The sequence below is a fragment of the Sparus aurata genome, chromosome 8, assembly GCF_900880675.1.
Source record: "Sparus aurata chromosome 8, fSpaAur1.1, whole genome shotgun sequence".
Lineage (NCBI taxonomy): Eukaryota > Metazoa > Chordata > Actinopteri > Spariformes > Sparidae > Sparus > Sparus aurata.
In genome coordinates, this window is record NC_044194.1 from 19,993,340 (window position 1) to 20,015,644 (window position 22,305).

At 38.5% G+C, this 22,305-nt stretch overlaps 2 protein-coding genes across 4 annotated transcripts; both read left to right on the forward strand.

Annotated features, from left to right (window-relative positions):
• Positions 1-245: 245 nt before the first annotated feature.
• On the forward strand, positions 246-8,300 carry LOC115586208 (WD repeat-containing protein 78-like). 3 transcript variants are annotated; one of them, XM_030425035.1, is made up of 17 exons: positions 246-457; positions 614-737; positions 2,475-2,638; positions 2,976-3,091; positions 3,256-3,415; positions 3,506-3,645; positions 4,100-4,264; positions 4,475-4,660; positions 4,767-4,921; positions 5,203-5,289; positions 5,499-5,653; positions 5,733-5,893; positions 6,656-6,780; positions 6,937-7,035; positions 7,248-7,471; positions 7,552-7,705; positions 8,071-8,300. In XM_030425035.1, exons 1-17 carry the CDS (start codon positions 390-392, stop codon positions 8,104-8,106), a joined length of 2,319 nt encoding a protein of 772 aa, XP_030280895.1. In that variant the 5' UTR covers positions 246-389; the 3' UTR covers positions 8,107-8,300. The 3 variants fall into 3 exon arrangements, with proteins under 3 accessions (XP_030280895.1, XP_030280897.1, XP_030280898.1); XM_030425037.1 differs by having other exon boundaries at positions 2,976-3,078; positions 3,252-3,415; XM_030425038.1 differs by lacking the exons at positions 246-457; positions 614-737; positions 2,976-3,091 and having other exon boundaries at positions 2,508-2,638.
• A 4,547-nt stretch (positions 8,301-12,847) lies between these two features.
• Positions 12,848-20,888, forward strand: snx22 (sorting nexin 22). Its single transcript, XM_030424811.1, has 7 exons — positions 12,848-13,086; positions 16,408-16,491; positions 17,092-17,196; positions 17,654-17,748; positions 18,136-18,168; positions 19,805-19,872; positions 20,001-20,888. Exons 1-7 carry the CDS (start codon positions 13,000-13,002, stop codon positions 20,117-20,119), a joined length of 591 nt encoding a protein of 196 aa, XP_030280671.1. The 5' UTR covers positions 12,848-12,999; the 3' UTR covers positions 20,120-20,888.
• The last annotated feature ends 1,417 nt before the right edge of the window (positions 20,889-22,305 follow it).

Here is a 22,305-nt window from a genome sequence, read left to right on the forward strand (position 1 = left end):
ACTGATTTACTGCCACCTACTGTAGAAATAGGTTACATGCAGAAATTGTCTATCAAGCAGGCAATCACTTGGAGAAAACATGCAGCAGAGGGCATTTTTATATCATGTGTTTAGCTACAGTCAGCTAAAGTCAGTTACAGATTTCTGGAAAAGTTGCAGAAAAACAAAGAAAACATACGAAGCCACCTTGAACCTAAGATGTCTCCTAACGGACAGGGGCGCGAGGGGGCATCAAATTGCCATGGCAACCGGGGGGCAAAGGTCATTTAGAGCCGTTAAGAGATTCTCCACTGTTAAAAATAAGAAACTTTAGGATAGCTGTATTAGCGAAATATACTCCGTGTAGGTTAATGAAATACACAGACGCGTTTCATGTACTGTAGGCGGACATGCAGAATACAAAGATGTATACCCCCGCGAAACAAACGAAGAAAACTACTGGGGTCCTTAATAACTCGTAAGTTCAGTTTTTCATCACAGCTAACGTCAACGTTCTTCAGCTAGCTAACGTAGCGCTAACAGCTTTAACGTTAGCTGAGGAGAAACACACCGTTTGTCACTGTCATGTGTGTTGTAATCTTTTATGTTTACGTGTTATTTTCCTGTCTCCCAGATCTCCTCGATCAATGAATAATTCAGTATCAGGAGTTCCAAGCTCCATCTTGGTTGGTGGTAGAAACAGCATACTCAAGCGTCTGGAGAGAGGCCACAATCGGACTCCCAGAAAGACTGCTCGGGTATATTTTGTAGATAGACTAATTGCATCGGTGGATCATGTATTCAAAACTAATTTACTTAGGTAAAAGCAATAACACTATGTAGAAATACTTTTAGTCCTGCATTCAGTTTTAATGGAGTAGAAGAGTACTCATGCAGATCCATTACTCATTTCAGAGTAATGTAGTGTCATTCTTGAACTATAACTATTAATGCATTCATGTGTGAGCATCATCAATTGCCTTTGGGGCAAATTTGGCGGCTTTATATACCACTGGCAAGCTCAATCTATGAAAGTAATGATTTGCTTGTTCATATTATGAATAAATAATAAAAATCTGCAAAGTCAAAGTTGTTGTAAGTGTAATGGTGTATGGAAATATTCATAGTCAAGTATGAGCACCTCAAAATTTTACACTAACCTTGAATAGTGTTTGAGTGAATGTATTTAGTGTCTTTTGCCACTGTCTAAATGTATTCTTAAATGTATCCCTGACTATCACAGTAGTAGTATTGTAGTTAGTGTTGGTACCCATTTTTTGGAAATTTTTCTTTTTATGTTATTAACAAACATAGAGACATTCTTGAGCCTGAAGTCAACAATAAGTAAGAATGAATTATAAAGATAATTATGGTAGGAAAGAAAAAAATGTCAAGGTAAGCAAAATTAAATGAATTAGTTAGTGGTTAACCAGTTAAGCCTGAGCCCAATTGGGCTATTTCTGAGCACCTATAGTATCATATAAGTGAAGTAATACAGTTTGGTACCTGATGAATTTTAGATGGCACAGATGATGCCGTAATGTGTCAAAATGGCACGTTTGGAGATTCTGCCTGAATAATCTGTACTAAAACCCTTCTAATTTTGTTCTCATCACTTTGTTCACTTTATTAGCATAAATGTTGGTAGAGGTAATGTTCAGATGTTTTTCTGTGGTTTGCTAGAGATTTGGAGCTGCAGCTGCATCATTCCTCTGGGATTTTTATTCCAAAAAAGAAGAAAAAATCTTTAATTTATGCTGTGTGCCAACTACATTTACTCCGACCCAGTGAAATATATACTTATACTTACACATCTGTATAAGTATATATTTCACTGGCTCGGAGTAAATGTAGTACTTATACTTACACATCTGCTGTAGCTCAGTGGGTAGAGCTGCTGGACTAGTGATCGGAAGGTCACTGGTTCAAATCCCGGCTCCCCTGGGGTGAGACTGAGTTACATGCCGAAGTATCCTTGAGCAAGATACTGAACCCCAAAATTGCTCCTGATGGCAGTCGGCACCTGTGTGGCAGCAAGGGTCCTCGTTCAGGGTGTGCCCTGACCTTTGCCCACAGTCACTGGACCTCCCTTGAAAAAGGTGGATAAAACATCTCCCCAACCCTCACGGAAAAAGTGGAAAAAAAGAGAACGGAACTTACACATCTGAACAAATGTTTCAAGTGTTCCCACCATTGTTATTCAAATATACCATGTAGTTGCAGAGATACACTCTGTTAAGTATCGAGCAGAGACACAAAATAGAGGCTTGTTCTTAACAGGTTAAGATTGTTCAGCAGACTTACCAATCAATGTTTTATAATATGGAGATGCTTTTGCTGTTTTTCTTGTTTTCTATGTGAAATTAAAAGCATTAAAAGTTTGAGATTAACAACCAAATCCAAACAGAATGTTTGAATTTAGACTTAGCTGTACTGTGAGGTAAATTAGAAAGTAAATGTGTAACTAGTTCTGGCTGTGGTTTTCATCTTTGCAGATGTTGGGCAGTGATGGCAAAGAAATCAATCCTCTGGCCATGTTTCAAGCAGAGCTGGGAGTTGTGCCATCCTCAGCAGGCAGATTCTTTCTTGGTGAAACCTTTTTCAGCTCAGGATCAGACCATATGAAATCCACTTCGAGCTTCACTGTGCACTCTTCTAGGTACCAGGGGATAAATTCCATATACACAAGCTGATTTGGAGGAAGTAAAGCAACAATTTACCTTACCAAATTCGCTGTTAAATATGACAAATCCACCAACCAGTAGTGTTGACTGCAGATGTATTGTTACTGGGGATAGGTATTGGTGGTGGGAGAATAATAGAATAAATAAAATTAAAAAAATTGAATATGAAATATAGTAATTGTTATTTAATGAATGTGCATTCAGCCTCAGTTCTTAAGAACTTTCCTTCTGTAGCAAAAAAATATACATATACAAACATAGCTTTCTTAGCACAAAAATGTACTCTTTCTCAGTAGTGACATTGTTTTGCAGTTCATTTGTGGGGAGCAGTCTACAATCCAACATGTCTGCCATAGCATCACTGACTAATGAGTCTGAGGATAGTTCTCAAAAACTGGACATACCAATCAACCCCCCGGCTCCATGTGGTTAATATTCTCTTTTTAAAAAATATATATTGTCATTTTGTTTATAAGTCATACTGTTTCCTCTTGGTGATGATCAAATCTTCCCATTATTTAAAATTACTCTTAATATATTATATATAGTATTTAGCATGTATATATCGTTTCTGTGATTTGTCCGCTGCCAGAGGTACTGAAGGAAAATGACAACATTGAACAAACTGTGACTGAAGAGATGTTGGATGAGGTGGCAGAAATCTGCCTCACCGAGACAGATACCATTTCACTGCTAGACATACCATCAAGCATCTTTGTGACAGAGGATGCTGATGATGCAGGAGTTATTAAGTGAGTGAAGCCCCCTGCTTGTTGGTTTACTTTAAGATAAGAATTGCGTCTTCACTGGTAACGAGCTGTTGACATTTTCATGTTTTACAGAGAGAAAAACAATCAATATGCTGAGCTTTGCAAGAACAGAATTGGCAATGATAACTATTTGGAAGAATCAGCACAGACATTCAGTGGAGCACCAAAAGACAAACACACCCAGAGTGACAAGATCGCCAAGGAGGATAAAGGTTTAAAGGCTTAATTATACTCTTTGCATAATGTTTATTGCTTATGTAGTAATAGGATTGTTCAAATTCATAAATAAGAATGATTATCAGTTTGTACTTTAGCTTTACTCAGTGGAGCTCCACTCTTGTCTGGCAAGAACGCCTTATCAGTTTTCAAACACATCTAAACCTGAGCAGTAAAGCACTGGTTGAAAGCAATATGTTATATGTCAAAGTCCAAACTTAAGTCTCTGAAGACAGCAGCTTAGTTTGCCGACATTATTTTCTAGCTGATGTCACAGGGTAATGTTAAAGTGAAATCAACACCTGAAAATTCATGCTATAATCAATTATATGTTCAGATAGTATCTGACTTTCAAACTTCACAGTTCATCAAGTTTTGGTATCCAGATAGAATCAATATTTTAGTGCAGGATTTTGGGCAGTTATAGCTGAAAAGTTCTTATGTCCACAGGTATGATTGCTACTACCTGGGACATCTATGACTCTTTCTTTGATCAAAATAAAAGCCCTGACAATGACAAAGATGACTATACAGAGAGTTCTGTGGGCACCAGCAAGGACCAAGAAAAGAGTGGAGAGAAGAGCGGGAGCAGCAGCAGCTACACAGTAGCCACAGGTAACAGTACCTGGGTAAACATTAATGTTCAGTTCTTTGTCCCAGCGAGTGCTTTGGACTGAAGAGGTCTAGGAATAAACAATTGTGTCTGTTCTAAAGCCATTCATAGTATAACTGCATATTTGAAACTCGGTATAAAGTGAGAAATTAAGCAATTTTTGCTGTTTTGTAATCAGACATTTATAATTTTATAATATTTCATTTCCTTAGACAGTACAGACAGAGGTTCATTGTTTGAACTGGAAATGTGTGGGAGAAGTTTAAATACTGAGCTTGACCCACAGCTCATATTGTCAGAGTCGTTCCGACACAGCTTATTTGTAATGGAGAGGATCGTTGTTGGAAAGATCTTTCAACCCAAGCTAGCTGCTTATAGGCAGCTGCCCATACTGAAAGGTAAGCTTTGTCCTTCCTTCTTCCACTCCAACTAAAAATGTAGCTTCAGTTCTAACGTGTATTTGAAGAAATGCTGTTAACAGTGTAGTAATGTTGATTGTTGAAGACCCTGACAGCACAGCGAAGCCTGGGACTGAGGAACAGAGCGAGGAGGGTGAGGAGAGCGCTTCATCTCCATCTCTGGAATATCTCTGGGCTTTCAGTTGCGAGCTAACCAAAGGATGCAACATTACCAGCATGGCATGGAACAAGATTAACCCGGTAACACATGCCAAAAAACAAGGACCAGAGTGACTGCATGTACAGTAATCAAGCTGCAGTTGTTTAAAAGCAGCTCAAAAATAGTCAAATAAATGATTCAGTGGTTGAAATGATAGGAGTTGCCCTTTATACCACTCAGAATTATAATGGGAATTTAATATTTAACATTTGCTTTTGTGTAGTTCTAGTCTTACTAGTCCTTACTAGAATGTTTCTTGTACTGTACAGGTCAAATGTGTCCCACTTAATTCTCTTCATTTGTGCTCCATACTCTCTGTTAGAATATCCTGGCAGTGGCCTATGGTGACTTTGATCTAAGCAACTGCAAACCAAGTCTGATCTGCTGCTGGTCCCTCAAAAACCCTATGGTATAATCATACACTTTTTGCCCTTGATCTCCTTTAATACATCATCTTGCATTGGCCTATTTCAACTCAATACTGTAATAGTCTGGCCAGTGTTTTCTATGGTAGCTTAATGCCTCTATGGGTGAGTATGGGTGAATGAGAGGCATATTGTAGTATTTACAAATTCTTTTAGGAGTGACTGTGATTCTAAATGTGTCCCCTGTGTGCAGTGGCCAGAGCGTGTCTTCCACTGTGATAGTTGGGTCACATCACTGGACTTCTCAGCCATCAACCCCAGCCAGCTGGCTGTGGGGATGTACGATGGCACTTTAGCCATCTACGATGTCCAGAGACAGAACAACAACGCACGTATCGCCGACAGCAGGTGAGGACTGTCTGCGTGTGTGTTGATGGTGGAGCATGGAAATAAACTCTCACAACTTTGTTTTATTTTTGTTTTGTAGTAAGTGCTCTGAAAGGCACCTGCACCCAGTGTGGCAGGTCAACTGGATCAAAGAAGAGACATTATTTCTGAGAGAGGGCGGTGCAGAAGCTCTCATCTCTGTGTCAGCAGATGGCAGGATTACCATGTGGTCCCTCCTCAACAATGGTCTTGGCGGCAGAGGTACTGTATGCTGGCCTGTATGCTGGCCTGTGCGATTATTGTTAAACACATATTAGGGCTGCTCGACTGTGGGAAAAAAAATCACAATCCCCATTATACTATCACTATTTGACTGTTTGGATATTGGAATGCAAATAAGGTTAAACAAAAAAAAAAATCAAGTGGTGGGTGGCATCTCAGTTGACCGCAGTGAGCTGAATTAAACAGGAATGGCTAAAAGTGAGTTTGGGCTTTTAGGGAGGGGCAACAACGTGAGAGCATGATCTTGAAATATAATGTGGCACCATTCGTTTATCTTAATTTACTTGCCAAAATAATAATTGAAAATGAAACTTTATTAATTGCCCAGCCCTGACACATATGATTAATGAAGCTCTTAAACAATAGACATAGTAGATTTAAGAGTAAACAGTAACATTGTTACTCTTGACACAATCATTCATTTTAGTCACAACACCATTGTGTATTTTCTGTTATCCAGTAGCAAAATGTGCTCTGCAGAGTTTTGAGAGTAAACAACAGGAATAAAACTAATCTTAGTATGAATTCATCCGCTGGATTTTATATCATTAACTGTCCAATGACTTTCAAACAGAGAATTTTGTTTTGGGTTTTTTGCCACTTTTTAACTTTAAATGCACTTGAAAACACAAAATACTATTTAATTTGGTTTATGTACTCAATATTGCTTTAATTTATTGACAGGCAAGCCCTGTATAGCAGTGCTTTAACACAGTAATCATAATGTCTGTATACCTGTAGACCTGATGGAGCTCAAGTCCACTCAAAATACAAAGAAAAAGAGGAAGGCTGCAGGAACCAAGACCAAGACAGAGTGTTTTCTGTCAGTATTGACTCGGGGTCTTTGTCTGGACATCCATCCAACAGTAAGTTGACCACAGAAATCAAATCGATCCTGAGCTGGTTTTAACTGATCCTCGTCCTCAGGCTAAAATGTAAATTGTTTTACAATGAGCTTCTCAGGTTGTATGTTTCTCTGAATTATAAAACATGTGTCTTCTGGAATGCTCTTTATCCTGCAGGATTCCTGTATCTATCTGGTAGGCACATCGGAGGGCCTCATCCACAAGTGCTCCCTCTCCAACAGTCAGAATGTCCTGGAAACTTACCAAAAAGACCTTGTAAGTTTTTATGGATAAAACATTTAATTTGATGAAAATGTGTAAATGCGCACTTGGTAAAGGTCAGTACAACCCCATTACAACAACCCAAAACAAACATTTCCTTGTGTGATACCACAGTTTCATGACTGTAATAAAATGTTTTAAATATGGCATTAAACAGTTCGTTATTGCAGTATATTCACCACATATCACACCCTGCTCTCTCTCAGTGCCCTGTGAACCACATCGAATGGTCTCCATTTAGTTCTGATGTGTTCCTGAGCTGCTCCTCTGATCAAATCCAGCTGTGGAAGCAGGACTACTTCACCCCTGTGTTTAGCTTCACATCCACCCAGGAGGTTGTGAAAACCATCAGGTGGTCCCCAAACTGGCCCACAATATTTGCAGCCATTATTGGACGACAACTGGAGATCTGGGACCTGGATTCAAACATGTGAGTCAGATTAACATCTGTCTCTGGAACATGAGCCAGAAATAATCCTGTGTCCACTAAACACGAACCTCTCCTTTTAGTCTGGCGCCAACGATTGTGCATCATGCTGCGCCTGGAGTGAAGCTGATGTCCCTGTTGTTTACCACAGGGACAGACTGTGTCTTTTTAGGGGACAGCGATGGGCAAATTACTGTCTACCAGCTAAAGAATCTAAGTGTGGGCAAAGGCGAGAAGGTAAAACTGCATATAGCCTATTGCAAAGCACTTTAGATATAAGCACATGCCCATATTCATGAATGTATTTTTCATGTATTTTTCTTTTATATCTCTTTCTATCTATGTTCCTTTACAGCAAAGCAAACAAGTAGTTATATGCATGATAAAGAACAGGCTTGATGTAACAGAGAGGGTTTTTTTTCTTCAGAAAGAGTAAAGCAAACTCTGGTACTTGGTTTCTAAAGCATCAGCTAGTCATTAGAGATCCAGAGAAGCAAAGATTTAAGATAATAATTTTTTATCAACTTTTACACACTGTATCAGTTACAAGAGAAATACAAGAAAACAAATCAGTCAGCTGTCTCTCTTGCGTTTTCTTTCAGGTAGAAACTTTGGACGACGTCATTCAGCACATTTAAGGAGTAGGGAGAAGCATCAGTATTACTCAGTTGCAATACCACAAATCATAACAAAAAGAAAAGATGCAAGTTGAAGTTCTTTGATAATCTCTTCTACAAAGTCAGTCAAAGATGAATTTATACTTCATTTATAACATGCCCAAAAGTGTTACCAAAACCGGATAAAATTAATAAAATGTTGTCATGTAATTTGATGAATTTAGTGTTTCTTTGTTTGTTTGTTTTTTGTACAAGATGTGGTTCATGCAGACAGTTTAGTTTTGGTCTTGACTGAGACATGTAGAATAAAGTGATTTTTCTGAACAGAAGTGCTCGCCACACATGATTCCTTCAGCATGATTCGGATATGTGAAAATTAGACACTTCTACTTTCACTGTTTCTGGCTGTGATATATGGTGTAATAATGGGAAACAGAACAATGTCTTCCAATCCCTCAGCATGTTGTGGGGTTCAGAGGGTTAAAGTTAATTGAAGATCTAAAGACTTAATCTTGACAGATTGCGATGACAAGATGTACAAGTGTTAGACCTTATTTTCAAGATATAGGGAGACCCCTACTGGCAGATCACATTAATGAATGCTAGGAGAGATTTAACTAAAAAGCATTGCTTTGCTCTCCACCAGGGAGAGTTTTGTGCATCATATAATCTTCTGCTCAAAGATACTGCTGGACTGGGTGAACTGGTTTTATAAAATGTATGAAAGCAATTATTCTGCAATATCTGACAGGTGAACATCATCAGTTAAACCACAGCAGAAAGAAATACCCCATGGGAACAAAAACAATCTGTCATACAGTAATTAGAGTGGGTATATTTGAACTTTGTCTCTCTTTTACTAAATCTCTCACACTCTTTCTTCCTTATGAGACACCGAGATGTGATCTTAACTCCCTGAGAGACAGATGGCTGATTTTTGATGTTTTTTAATCGTTATTATCCTTTGCAAACAATATCACCCACACATAATTTAAGACTCTGATCAAGATTTCAAAACACATGTCCTGAGACTTAACAGACAGGCAATGTTTTAAGCTTTTTAAAAAACTTAAACCAACTATATGAAGATAAACATCAGGAATAGGAAATAAGTGAAAAGGTTAGATCCATACAATAAAAGATTTTAACAAGAGAGACTATATAAGTTTAAGACAAATGAGTCCATAGAAAGCATTGATTGTATGTCAAAGTGTAGGTAGACGGTCATGCATTTTCCATTATTTCTGTTATCATGTTGGTCTGTATGAGGACTTGTATCCGTGGATGCACAACTGAATGGCAGTAAACACCACAGCCAAACATTGTGCAGAACTCGAGAATGCATCAGCTAACTCAGTTATTCTGGATGACAGTGCTCTCTTTCATTCACACACTAGCTCCGACAAATTGCATCACGCTCCCCAGACCGACTGGTATGTCTATAAATGACAGACTGCAGTGAGTGAAGCTGTGGCTACTTGCCTTCACATTCCCCTAGAACGGATTTCAAAAGAGGAGGAGTTTAAAAGGCAAAATATGGACAGAATAGTGAAACTGCTGTCATCCACAACAACCTCCTCATTTCAGATTTGAATTGATCAGATTTCACCTCTGCTGCATCACAAGATGGAAGTTACTTTAGTTCATTCTTGAGCAGTCAAACAGAAAGAAAGAAAAAAAAGAAAAGAGGATTGCAGCTAGTGCTAAAGTGTAGAAACTAGAACATTATTCTTAATATGAGGAATGGGAACTTTGTCCTTTGTCAAAATAAGAGGTTCTTTGGGATGTCCTGTCGCTTCTGGAGAGTTTTCAGAAGGCGGTTTAAGAGCTACTTGAACTGTCGACATTGTGGCGGTGCCAGATGATGGTCTTTGGGTCTTATGGGGGGTTTGAGTTCTGTTGAAAACTGTATATGATCCATTTGGAAGTTCCAAAGGTCCTTGGAATACATTTTAGGTTGCAAAGGGTTCTTCATTAGGCTCAAGGTAGGAGGCTCATGAGGGGTTTTGAAGGAGTTCTTGAGGAGATTTTAGGCACACATGAATAGGTTCCAGATGCTTTCAAGGATGTTTAAAAGCTTCAGATTACATTTTAGGCTTCTCGCTGAGGTTCTGAGAAACAGTGAGTGTGTTTAGGGGGTTTAATAAAGATAACTTTGTCACAATGAGAAACTTATAACATAGATTATGAGAATTGCAGTGTCTTTCATGTGAAATTCTTGTTGTCCAATAAACCCATTTAGACTCTTTCTGATTCTACTAAAATACATTCTAAGGAAGAAGACGGTCAAAAACTAATATGAGACCATTTTTTTTTATTTAATTCAACAAGAACAACATAAACAATGTCATTTTAAAATATTGCTCTTGAGTTGTGATTAAGATGGAAAATGCTGAAGAACTATATTCCTGCTACAAACCAAGACTGACTTCCTTTTTGTCACTGTGTGTGGCCTGTATCTGCTGACAGTGTGACTGCGGACACAATGACTGCTTGCCAGCAGGGCAAAGATTCACATGAGCCGTAGTAAAACACGGTGATGACGCAACACGCAGACAAGTTATATTTTTACCCCGCTGTGATCTATGACTCTTTAGGGTCACGTATCCTCACACAGAGATGCTTAAGTAAGCTCTTCTGCCTGCTTAAATTAAAACACAGTGAGCAACAACGGGGATGTGAAGATATAAATCCCATGATGACAGGTCACAGGCAGAGCATGTGATCCAACACATGGAAAATGAGCTGTACAAAGTATTTAAATGGTGAAAGAGGAAAACGGCTGAACATGTCTAAGCTGAAAGATCTTAGAGCGCAATATGATACCTTTCTTGTAAACTACACAAAGTTTGGTTTGAATTTTAAGCAGCATGCCTGAGAGGATGTGAGCAGTTTTGTGTTATGTAGTCTGGGTTTACATCCTCTTTTAAATCCAAAGATTTTTACTTTGTGTTTCAGGCACAGTGAGAAGTGAACCTGGATTTGAAAGTGACATTACTGAAGTAGGCTGCGTTTAAACCCAGTGTCCTTAAGTTGATACACCTTTTGATTCAGACAATACAGTGTTGAACCTCTAATACGCTGTTATAAATATGTATGTGAGTGATGATTTAGGTTATAGTTTCTTTCTTTTGTATAAAAAACGTTTATTCTGAACCTTAGGAGTCGTAGTTAAACATAAACCTTTACTTAAACATACCTCAAGGTACTTTTGAAATAGACTCCATTTAATGCTGATGCCTCTTTATGACCTACATGAGTGAACAAGACCATCAGCGAAAAGATTGGCTATTTCTGTATAATTAACAAAGTGATCAGTGTTGGATAAGACATAAAATTAAAACAGTTTTCTGGGTTAAGTGCTGAGGAGGAGTTGAGGATGGAAAGAAGCTGCACGGTTTACATTTTGTTTCACCATCATTATAAAACTTACACATTTACATATATTTTTAAAAGAAGAACTAGCAAAAAACTATGCTATGCATTATGTTCCTTCTTTCTTTCAATCCAAATTAAATGCACACATTAGCAGATCCCTTTATACAGTGTTGATCGTACCGCTTCTGGCCACAGGGGCCGCCAAAACCAACGAACAGTACAGTTCTGTGTAGCTGCTTTAAGCTCCATGAGTTAACAACTCCGTGAAGTTCCCTTAGTTGTCATCACATGGCTACTGGTAAATCGGAGTAAGTAGATCTTTAGTTAAGATTATTTTATTGAGTTTTTTATTTCTATTTTCAATCAGAAAACACAGCTGCAGTAATGTTGGCAGTTCTTTAGTTTACTCACTGAGTTATTAATTTTTCTGTCAGTAGATTCATAAGATTCCTCTTCCCACAGTCTTGTGTGGGAAGAGGAATATTAATGTTGCAACGATGTTTTGTGTCTCATGTGAACTTTCACAGTGGAGATGTCCTTTACTGAGTGTTTCCTGACCTGAGCTGAGATCAGGTGTTTCCTCTTTAAATACATCTCATTTTCCCTGGCGCTGCTCCAAGGTAAAAGGTTGAGCAAATGATCAGTCAAGCTTTTTTATGCAAAAGTGAAAAATGAAACGTAACCGTTCTGCTTGAAGGGGCTCTATGTAACAATTTCTAGTGATTCAAATGAATTAATAACTTTTTTATTGGACCTTCCTTGTCTCTCTCAGTTGACTATACAAGCCTGTGGACGATTTGTTTAAGCTGTTTAATGTGTTGTTGTTTAATGATTTTTTTAGACAGTCCAAAGGATGTGACCGTCTCTGCTCCGCTAACAGAGAGCAACAGTAGCTAATGTTAATTTAGAAATGGAGTCAGATAACATAGACTAGACTCCAAGCACACCTGAGACATTGCACAAAGCCTTATTTAATGCACCACAGAAGCATTAAGAATAAATATTAAATACTGTGTGTGAGAGAAATGATCTGCAGTTCCTTTCAGCTCTACAGCGTTTGAGTGTCTTTCAGCTCAGTGTTTTGTTTTTTTCTCATAGTTGGTGGAGACCAAAAACAGAGCTAAAAGGAGGCCGTCGTATTGAGAAACAACAACATTTACAGAAAATTTTAAATATTGAAAATCAAAATAAAACAAATCTTTTTGTTGAGGGAGCACTTTGTTGGGACTCAGTATTTGTTTTAAACAAAAAAAATAAAACCTCCAGCCCTGTGTTGTTGTTGTTGCAAACTCTCGGACTTGTATTCCTATTGTATTCCTCCATGTTGGACTGCACCTTTAATGTCCCTGGATGCGCCTGACTGTTGGGTTCGCCCAATTAATGTGTAGGTGGAGCGCAGGAGGCGACAGCACACACACACACGTATACACGGACTCGGTCTGTTTCAGTTCCTGGAAGCGGAGAAATGCGTGTAAAGGTTCCTCTCAGTTGGTGATCAGCTGGAGAAAGTCAATCTCGGACAGTTTGTGGAGTTCCATGGTGTTGACGGAAGATTTCCCGATGATTGAAGTGTCGATACCTTCGATGGAGAGGGAAGTGGATGAGTCGGGAAAGTCCAAAAAGGTGAGGACGATGTTTGTCAGTCTCACCTCACGGAAACCTTAAATGGAAACACACTTTGACTTATTAATCCTCTATTAGTCTGCCGCTTTTCGCTTTGTTATTGGACCACGGCGTGCTCATAGTTTAATAGTGAAGGCGAACTGCGACGCCAGGTGAGCCAGGTGACCTGCAGGAGAAGAGTGAAAGTGCATCTGGCTCAGAGGAGGCGCAAGAAATACTCAGATCTCTACCTGCCAGCTAAAACAATGGAGTTTGATGTTAAAAGTGCTGCTTTAGTAAACAGTGATGGAAGGAGTAGAAGTAGAAGTGCTACAGTATGTAGCCTAAATATATGTTTTATTGTCTGTTGTTTATTTGATAGGGATAATACATGATAGATGTTGATATTATTATGCTCATTTCTGCAAGTGAAGGGAAAACACAACATTAAAAATCAGCTTGACAAAAAGAAAAACATAAACCATAAATATGAAATAGAAAGTCAGAATTATGAAGTCGAAATAATGAAACGAAAAGTTAGAACTATGAAACAGAATTGTAAAGAAAGGCAAAGTTATTGGATAAAGTCTAAATCATGACATTTAAAAAGTGAAACTACGAGATAAAAGTCATAATTATGAAATAGAACGTCAAAACTATGAGATCAGAAGTTGTGAGTTGCTAGAATGTCTGAAGAGCATACAAGTCGAAATGGTAACATGAAAGGTCATAACTGTGAAATAAAAGTCATAATCGTGTTAAAACATCATATGTATGATGTTAAAAGTCATAAACTGACGTGAGGCTGTGGCTCAAGTGGGTGGTTCAGTAATCGGTGTATTGATGTGTGTGTGAATGATGGTCAGTAGACTGGTGCTGTAGAAATGCAAGTCCATTCACCATCTGAGATTTTTTTTTTTAAAGTGGAAGCTATGAAGGAGAAAGACAACATTTTGTGATATGCAGTCGAAATAATGACATAACAACCTGGACTTATGCGATTAAAGTCCAAATAATAACATAAAAAGTGATCATTCTGAAATGAGAAAGAATTATGACTTTTTTTTTATGTTAAATCTTAGAATAAAGAAACTAAAGCTGTCAAGCTCCTCTCCAAAAGTGTAAGTACAGTACAAGAACCTGACAGTTATATATATGTTTGTACAAATATGTGCTTCAAATGTGTTTGCTCTTAACATGCGTAACCTCAGTCACACTCACACACCTCCAGGTGTGTGTTTGAGCAGAAGGGAGAAACCACGTAAAGTCGGCGGTTAAAGTACTCTTATACATAAGTAACAGAGTAATACATCTGTCACTCAGTTACATGTAAAAGTCCTGCACGCAAAGTCTTACATAATTTAAATTACAGAAGTATTAAAAGATAAAGAGCATTTTGGTGTGATGTGATTTTTTAGTGAAAGCATAATTTTACTGTTGTAGTCTAATTCACACTATATCATGTATTTGTTGGTTTAATATGAAACAATGCAGCATGTTTCATAAATTGATCAAATGTTCTGTCGCTAACATTTTAACCTGAGAAGTAACTAAAGCTTCACACAAATGAAGTCAATTACAAGTACTTAACTTAAGTTAAGTTAATGTACTTAGTTACATTCCACTTGTGGTTTTATTCTTTAGGAACTGTTTTCTATTGTTCAAACACTGCTGACTAAATAAACATGAACCAAAGAAGGACATCTGTCCCACATTTGTCCTCTAAACCGTACTCAAATAAAAGTACATTGTCTTACAAGATGGAAATAATAATGGAAAGCATTTCAAAACTACTTAAGTAGATATTCTCAAGTATTTAGAGTCCAAAATGTGGATAAGTTCATAAAGTTTGGTTCCCTCCTGACCTTTGTCTGGAGGGTTTCCGCAGTAGGACGTATGTTGTTATTTTTTGTTCCTATTTCAAACCAGAAGGCTGTAAAACATTAATGACATTATACTGCAGTACACATCCCCCCTCTCCCTCAACACACACACACGTACTGAAACACAGTAGCATAAATTGAGGACCACAGACTCAGGTGTATCCTGTGTAAAAGCTTATTAAGGCAAGAAAACAGGGGATATAAACATGTGGTGTCTTTTACTAAAGTCCTCTGTGATGATAAACTCAGTTAATGTTGGAGGCTGAAGCAAAACTCATCACACTTCCTGACAACAGTCACCTAGCTGTGAATTTATAAGGTATCACACTCACACCTACATTTGAAAATGGTAGAAATCAACACTCGACTGGGGAATTTGTTCCAGACTTCACAGCCAAGTCTCTGAAACCACAAGATGGTAGACTCGTGTTACCTTTTGTTTGCGTTGCTGATAAAAAGCTGGAACACACAAACTTTTAGGTTTCTCCTCAGCAACACAGTGCTCCTTTCCTATGTGATCAGCAGTTCAGAGTTTGAGTTGCCTGCATGTATGGGGACGTTAATCTAAAGCGTCTGCTATGAAATAAAATGATTGATTGGTTTAATATGCTGAGTGGTGTTTGCAGAAGTAAAAGCACATCACAGACACTGAAGCTTAAAGTTAACCGGCAAAGCTTTAATTTTGTTTTTAAAACCATGTGGTGTAATGTAACTGAATACATTTACTCAAATACTATTCTTATAACTATACTTAAATAATACAAAATATATACAGGATTTTACAATTAACACTTGCTTTGACAAAGGCACTTGCAACGTGGCAGTAGAACATGTAAACAATATGTCATTCATTCAATTTTACTCAATATTTCAAAGTAAATGCAGTAAACGGCAATATTATAAATAACATCTCAATTGTTATATTGATTTTTTACCTAAATCTGTGTTGCATAACACTAGAATGCAGGAATTTTGATGGATTAAATATATTTTAAAGGTGGTTTTCACAGGAACAGAAATCTGTCGTCCCTCTGTGTGCTGTAGCTGGAGTCAACAGACCAGCCGGTTGTAGTTACACACATTTCTTGAGAATGAAATCTGAAGCTCTGTGCCTCCTCCTGGTGGTCGGATCAGAGCGTCTGAGGAATAACCCACCAAAACCTATATAGTTAATTGTTATTAATTAAAGATGTTAGTTTAACACGATAACCAGCTATTTGTATCATGTGATTTATTTCTAGTCATCTGAACCTGATATGTTTGACAGTTTTACGAATTTCTGTCTTCGCTTGATAGGGTGATGTTTTAAATGTGCTGGATGATGAAGGTGGAAAATGAATACGACAGTTGCAGAGCCACACCGACACATTTCTCCACTTTTAATAAAGAACATAACATTTACTAAATGCCAATTTGTCCTTTTTCTGTCTTTCTGTCTTTTCTGTCTTTTTGTTTGCAGCTCTTCAGAGTTGAAGTCTTGTTTAATGAGAGGAAACATTTTGTGCTCAGAAGAAGCAGCGAGTTCCAGACTCTCCACAGAAAAGTATGTTTATTGAACATTTTTGCCACAGACACAGAAAAAACTGTGTGACTGAATGACTGTTACACACACAGTAATGTGTCAACAGATATTAAACTATTTAGAATTATATAAGGATAAAACAATGAAAATCACCAAAGTGTAAAGTGTAAGGATGAAAATGTAAACGAAAACTAAATTAAATAATATTAATAATAATAATGATAATAAAGATAAACTGCACAGTTACATAGATGCATGTAAGGATATTATACACACACACACACACGCACACACGTACAAAAGATATGCACAATTTTTAATATGCAATTTAAAGTGCAAAATCTTGAGACAGCAGTGTTCAAGGATCACTGCATCGGCTTACAGTGTGCCAAAAGACAGATTTTAAAGCACTTTCATTGTCTTTCAATTTTAGAATATTTGAATGTTTTGTTTTTAACATATTTGGATGTCCCTGTAAAGCACTTTAACAAAACATGGCACTAATGGCCGTCAAAAAGTCCACAGGGTGCCTAATTTAAGTCACTTTGTGTGTCGTGTGCTGCCTTGGCCGGCTATCGCAGTGGATTTGAAGGTTCACATTGTATCTTGTGTTACCTGCAGCTCCGGAAGATCATCCAGACTCCAGACTTCCCAAGCAAAAGGAACCCTCATCTGAGGACCAAACCTATGGAGCAGAGGAGGCAGGAGCTGGAAGACTACATCCAGGTAACACATCCAGGTGTTCACACTGTGAGGTGGGAACTTCTTCAGGCAGCAAACATCCGTCAGCAGCAAGCCGCCGCTCCTTTTGTGTGAGACAGATCGTTTGGCTTTGATAAACTAATCAACCAAACTTTATTTATATGAAACAGAAGTTGAGAACTGCTCTCAAGGAATAAGAAAAATAAAAAGAATTAGATCAAATGAATTGGTAGCCGAATGGTTAACGAGGCATGCTGCACGGCCACCGCAGTGTCGCTGGTTTGGTTTCAGCCGGTGACCTCTGCATCTCGTCGTGCCCTCTCTCTGTCTCTGCTGTCCAATAAAGGCAAAATAGGATGGCCCAAAACCTGACCTAAGACCAAAGCTACAAGACAAAAGACTCATTCATAAACGTGCAGTCTTGAAATTACTTTGACCAAAAGTCAAATTTTACAAGCTGTGTTGTTCTCTCATTGGCCAGGACATCATCTATCAGAATGAGGACGTGCCTCAGGTGCTGCTCGACTTCCTCCACCTGAAACACTTTCACACAGGGAACAAGATCAGCAGCACGGAGTAAGTCCTTCAGTCCGGACTCCTCTGACTGCACCCAGAGATGTCGGTCATGTTGGTTATATTTAGCGCCTCTATTTTTGGATTGGGGGCAATGCAGCATCATAACAAAAATATGAACACATTTCTCACAGCAGCACTGAATGAAAGCCACAATACAGCTAATGATCGAGGATGGGCAAATGTAAAGATATGAAACAGATCAATCCAGACTGTATTTGTTTTTTGTCTTCATTGTACTTTGGATTATCCCCATCTTTAAAATATAGCTTATTTTGTGTATCAGGGTACCCTTGAATGTTTGCAGTTGTCAACCCATACTGTATAGTAACCTTTATTTTGACAGTGTCCTTGCAGGAAATGTGTAATAGTTATGTGCTCTAATTCCAGATCACTCGATGAATTGGACAGTCAGGATTACAGGTAAGATCTTAACGAGTGATTCACATTTTTCTGTGTACATGCAGTACAGAATATGTGCTGTGTCTACTGGAGGAGGTTTACCCTGTGTAGAGCGTCGGTACCCGATTGAACCCGCCAGGCTGGGTTCTGTCAAAAATTAGGACGTGATGCCCGGGTTAGGGTCAGGTTCGGCTTCTTCTATTGACACGGTGCTTTCAAGTTCATACAGAGGACTCCTGTCCTGCAGGTTTTTTGATGTTTCCCTGCTCCTACACATCATTTAGCTTCATGGACACATTTAAAACAAGCAGGGCAGGGTGTGAAAACACTGAGCTGAACTGACATGGTGCTTTCAAGTTCTTTTAGTGAAAATGTAGCGTACAAATAAGTCATGTGTGATAACTTATAAGTCTATAGGAAACAGGGTTCTCCATGCATCTTCTGGCAAGTCCAGGGCTTCTCAGCTATTCCAACTATGGCATGTTCGTGTGTGTCATATCAGAATGTGGGAGCAACATGGACGCCACAAAGAAGTTGTTCTGCATTTTAGCGCTCAGAGTGTTTAAACAACACGTTGACAGCTGTTTCCAGTGTTGAGTGACAAGGAAGAGCAAAGGAAACAATACAGTGGAAATGTAAACATGACTTTGGAAAACATCTCTTACCATCAACCTGATGTTTACTTTCGTTCTTTAGTTCTGTACCCATTTTTCTTGGTCAAAGTTACTGCTCTGACTTGCGTGGGCATTCATGTGAATTTTCCCAGTCTGAAAAATGTTTTTGACACTACTACCTCTTCGTCAGAGTCCGTTTTATTAAGTGCTTGGGCTTGTTATTTAACACACTTTGAATGCACCACAGAGGGTATTTGTTACTTTTCGGGTGTCAAACATTCATGAAGCTTACGTTACCTGGCTTGAGTTGGGTTTGGACATTAAAAACAGAGTGCCTGTTGAGTTCAGGTTGGGCTTTGACATATACTCAATTCAAAACAGTACAAAGACAGTACATTCAACAGTTTACCTCATCAACTTAATTTATTTTTGTCTGTATCTGCACATTTTGAATTTGATGCCAGCAACCAGTTTAGGACAGAAGCAACAAAAGACTGAGAAAGTTGTTGAATGTTTCGAAAACCCCTGTTTGGATCATAACAACAGGTGATGGTATCATGATTGGGTATGAAAGGAGCATCCTCGAAAAGGCTCAGTTGGTCACAAGCGAGAATGAAGCGAGGTTCACCGCATGATGATATAAAGGATAACACTACGTGGACTCTGGAACACTTTATAATTTCATTCTGTTTTTAGTGTCTCAACTCATAAAGTCTCTCTAACAAGCAAACATGCGTCAGAACACTTGCATGTATTATTTTTTATGCAAACTGACACTCCTCACATAACACATCCAGGCCACCGTACGTCATGACTTCTTCTGGCTGCACATCTTGTCCTGTTAGAGTTATGGGAGTCAGTTTACGCACATGAACTGACACGATGCTGAGAACATGCTCTCAGGGGCCACCCCGCGTCCCAGGGCCCCAGATCAACTCTGTCCGGGCTTGCATCTGGCAAATTCACACCAGAATATGCATGTTTCTTTTCTTTTTTACCATTGCATAAGAATAATTTGTCACATTTCACCTTTGTTTCTTCAGTTATCAGTTACCACATCAGCGAGTCTTTGGATTTTTCCAGGATCCGTATGTCTCTGACTGCAGCTCAGGTGGGAGAGAAGAGCACGTACAGGCTTTTTCAATAGACTCAAATATGTCCTGGAACATTTTGTGATTCATCAGATTTTGAATTTAAAGGCATGTTCACACAGTATTAAGTCTGAACTCTGTCCTGCAGGTCTCCCTGATATTGTCGTGGACGGGGTTCTTCAGGGTTTTTACCCCCGCGACATTCGGGTCAGCTTCACCGCCCCTATTCTCACCGAGCCCGACCCTGCATCGTCTATAGAGGCCTGAAATGATAGTTTGTAAAGATTTAATGTTTTAAAGTAGAATATGCACTCAAGTCAAATACACAATGACACCGAGAACGATGAATGAAAGCATACAGAAGGTCGCAGAAGAAAACAGCCATAACTGGGTCACTTGGGTGATGCTTTTGTCACAAATCGGCGGCCCAAGTGGGATTTAAATGTGAAACCAAATGTGAAAGGCTTTCTTTGTTTCGATACTCCCCTTATCGTGATGTTCAGCTCTTTGAGAATCTGATACCGAGGGTGAAAGTCATCATGAAACCTGTTTTCAGAGGTAGTCTCTCAGTTTTTTCTGTGATTTTAATCCTGACGGTGGATGGTAGTTTAAGTAACATACAAAATGATTTTAATGAAGATTTTGGGCACACACAAACTCATCTTTTATCCATTTTCCCAACACTGTAGCTTAGTTTTTAATTTTAGGATAACAGAGCCATGTAGGAGTGTAGAGGATGAGTTGCAATCCGAGAGGCAGGTGGGGTTTAGTTTTTTTAAAGATATTCTTGTTTATATTTTTTGTCGTTGTTGCTGCAGACCTGATAGAGGCGGGACAAAACAACATAGAACTGACAGTTTCTTAGAGACATTTACAGAATTTGAATGAGGTCAAACTCAATGAAGCCATTGGCCTAATACTGGTGCAAAGGCTGTGATATGTTGAAGCAAGTGTTTTCACTGTAAACTAATGTTTTTCGAAGTTTTGTATCGTTTTGTTTATATTAAAGTTATAATAAAGAATCAGTCATGACTCATCCTACGTGAATTCTCTTTTAAAAGTGGAGCCGACAGACAAGATTATCAACATTCTTCTCTTTGAAACTAAAGGCTTTGTACACAGTTATGTTTTAAAAGCTTTGTCCTTTGAAAATATGCAGTGTGTAAATAGATAACCTTTTAGACAACATCCAAATTTAAAATGTTACTCTGTGACGTTAAAGGCACAACTCACTAAGCACCAATTGATGTTTAAGATGGAAAAAACATTGATTACTGTGAATTTAGCAGACAAAACGCTGCTGTTGTTCTGTATCATGAGGTGGCTTGATCACACTTGTTCAACAGTCTTGTCTTGTTTCCAAAAGGAGACCCCAACTCTTAGTGAGAGACAAAACAGCACGGAGAGGAATCGCTCATGTAAAATAACCAAAACTTTGATGTTTATGTAGGATCATATACACGCAAACGTCAGATAAAAGGAGAGGCGTAAATCATTTACCTGTGAGTTGCTGTGGGGTTGAAATGTAAAATAGCATTAAATAAAAGCTTTAGTAAAGTGCAGGTGACCGGAAATTTGTATTTATGCTCAGTATGTGAGTAAATGTACTTAGTTACTTTCCATTGCACCAACAGTATGTGAACACAGTGAGAGAGATTCATTTAGTTGGTGTCAGTCTTCTCTACATCAACCACACCTCAGCCTCTGGCGAAATAGTTTACAAGCAGCAACATGCGGGCAGACACCCATATTTGCCTGAGGGAGAAAAGGCAGGAAGAAAGCAGCTGAGTCCTCAATTGTGTTATTTGTTTGTGGTTTAAAGCGGCTATAAATGGCCTGCTGTTGGGCTAATTTCAAGACATGGTGGGACCTGTTGTTTCAGGATAAAGGAACAAAATGAAGACAGAAAAGTATTTTTGCAGGTTGCTGTGTGAAGAAGTGCACTTATTGCAGAAAAAGTTTAGTATTGATCAAAGTGACTATACTCACTTGAATAATGCAGTAATTATAGGCCTGGAATCTAATTACTAAGTGTCACACATTATATTCAGCCATAAAGGTTTAAAAGGGAAATGTTTCATTGTATTCTGTCTCACCATTTGTGCAAATGGTTGATCCAGCTACTCCAGCAGTTTAGTGCTGCACTTCCATAAAGCCAGGCTACTTGTGAGAGACAGGCTTAAAAAATAGAGGCAGAGAGGCAGAGATATGTTCACTTTTGGTCCCAACAATGGAATAAGGTCAAAAAACGTCAACAACATATTCCACTCTCCTAACCTGACTGTGTAATATACATACTGTGTAATTCATCTCTTAAAACTGATCACGTTCATATGAGGTACAGTATGTAAGAATTAGACATCTGTTGAAATTGTGCTCCCGATAAATAAAGGCAGGATATTACCACTGTAAATGCTAACTGTGGCTAATTGTTTTCTGATCATGCATCCATG

Bases quoted from the DNA above. Each gene is read 5' to 3' on its own strand.
- LOC115586208 (XM_030425035.1), top strand. From the start codon at position 390: ATGCAGAATACAAAGATGTATACCCCCGCGAAACAAACGAAGAAAACT. The intron at 5,894-6,655 runs GTACTGTATGCT...GTATACCTGTAG, and splicing joins CAATGGTCTTGGCGGCAGAG to ACCTGATGGAGCTCAAGTCC. The intron at 7,472-7,551 runs GTGAGTCAGATT...CTCTCCTTTTAG, and splicing joins TGGGACCTGGATTCAAACAT to TCTGGCGCCAACGATTGTGC.
- snx22 (XM_030424811.1), top strand. From the start codon at position 13,000: ATGGTGTTGACGGAAGATTTCCCGATGATTGAAGTGTCGATACCTTCG. The intron at 18,169-19,804 runs GTAAGATCTTAA...TTGTTTCTTCAG, and splicing joins TTGGACAGTCAGGATTACAG to TTATCAGTTACCACATCAGC. The intron at 19,873-20,000 runs GTGGGAGAGAAG...TCTGTCCTGCAG, and splicing joins TGTCTCTGACTGCAGCTCAG to GTCTCCCTGATATTGTCGTG.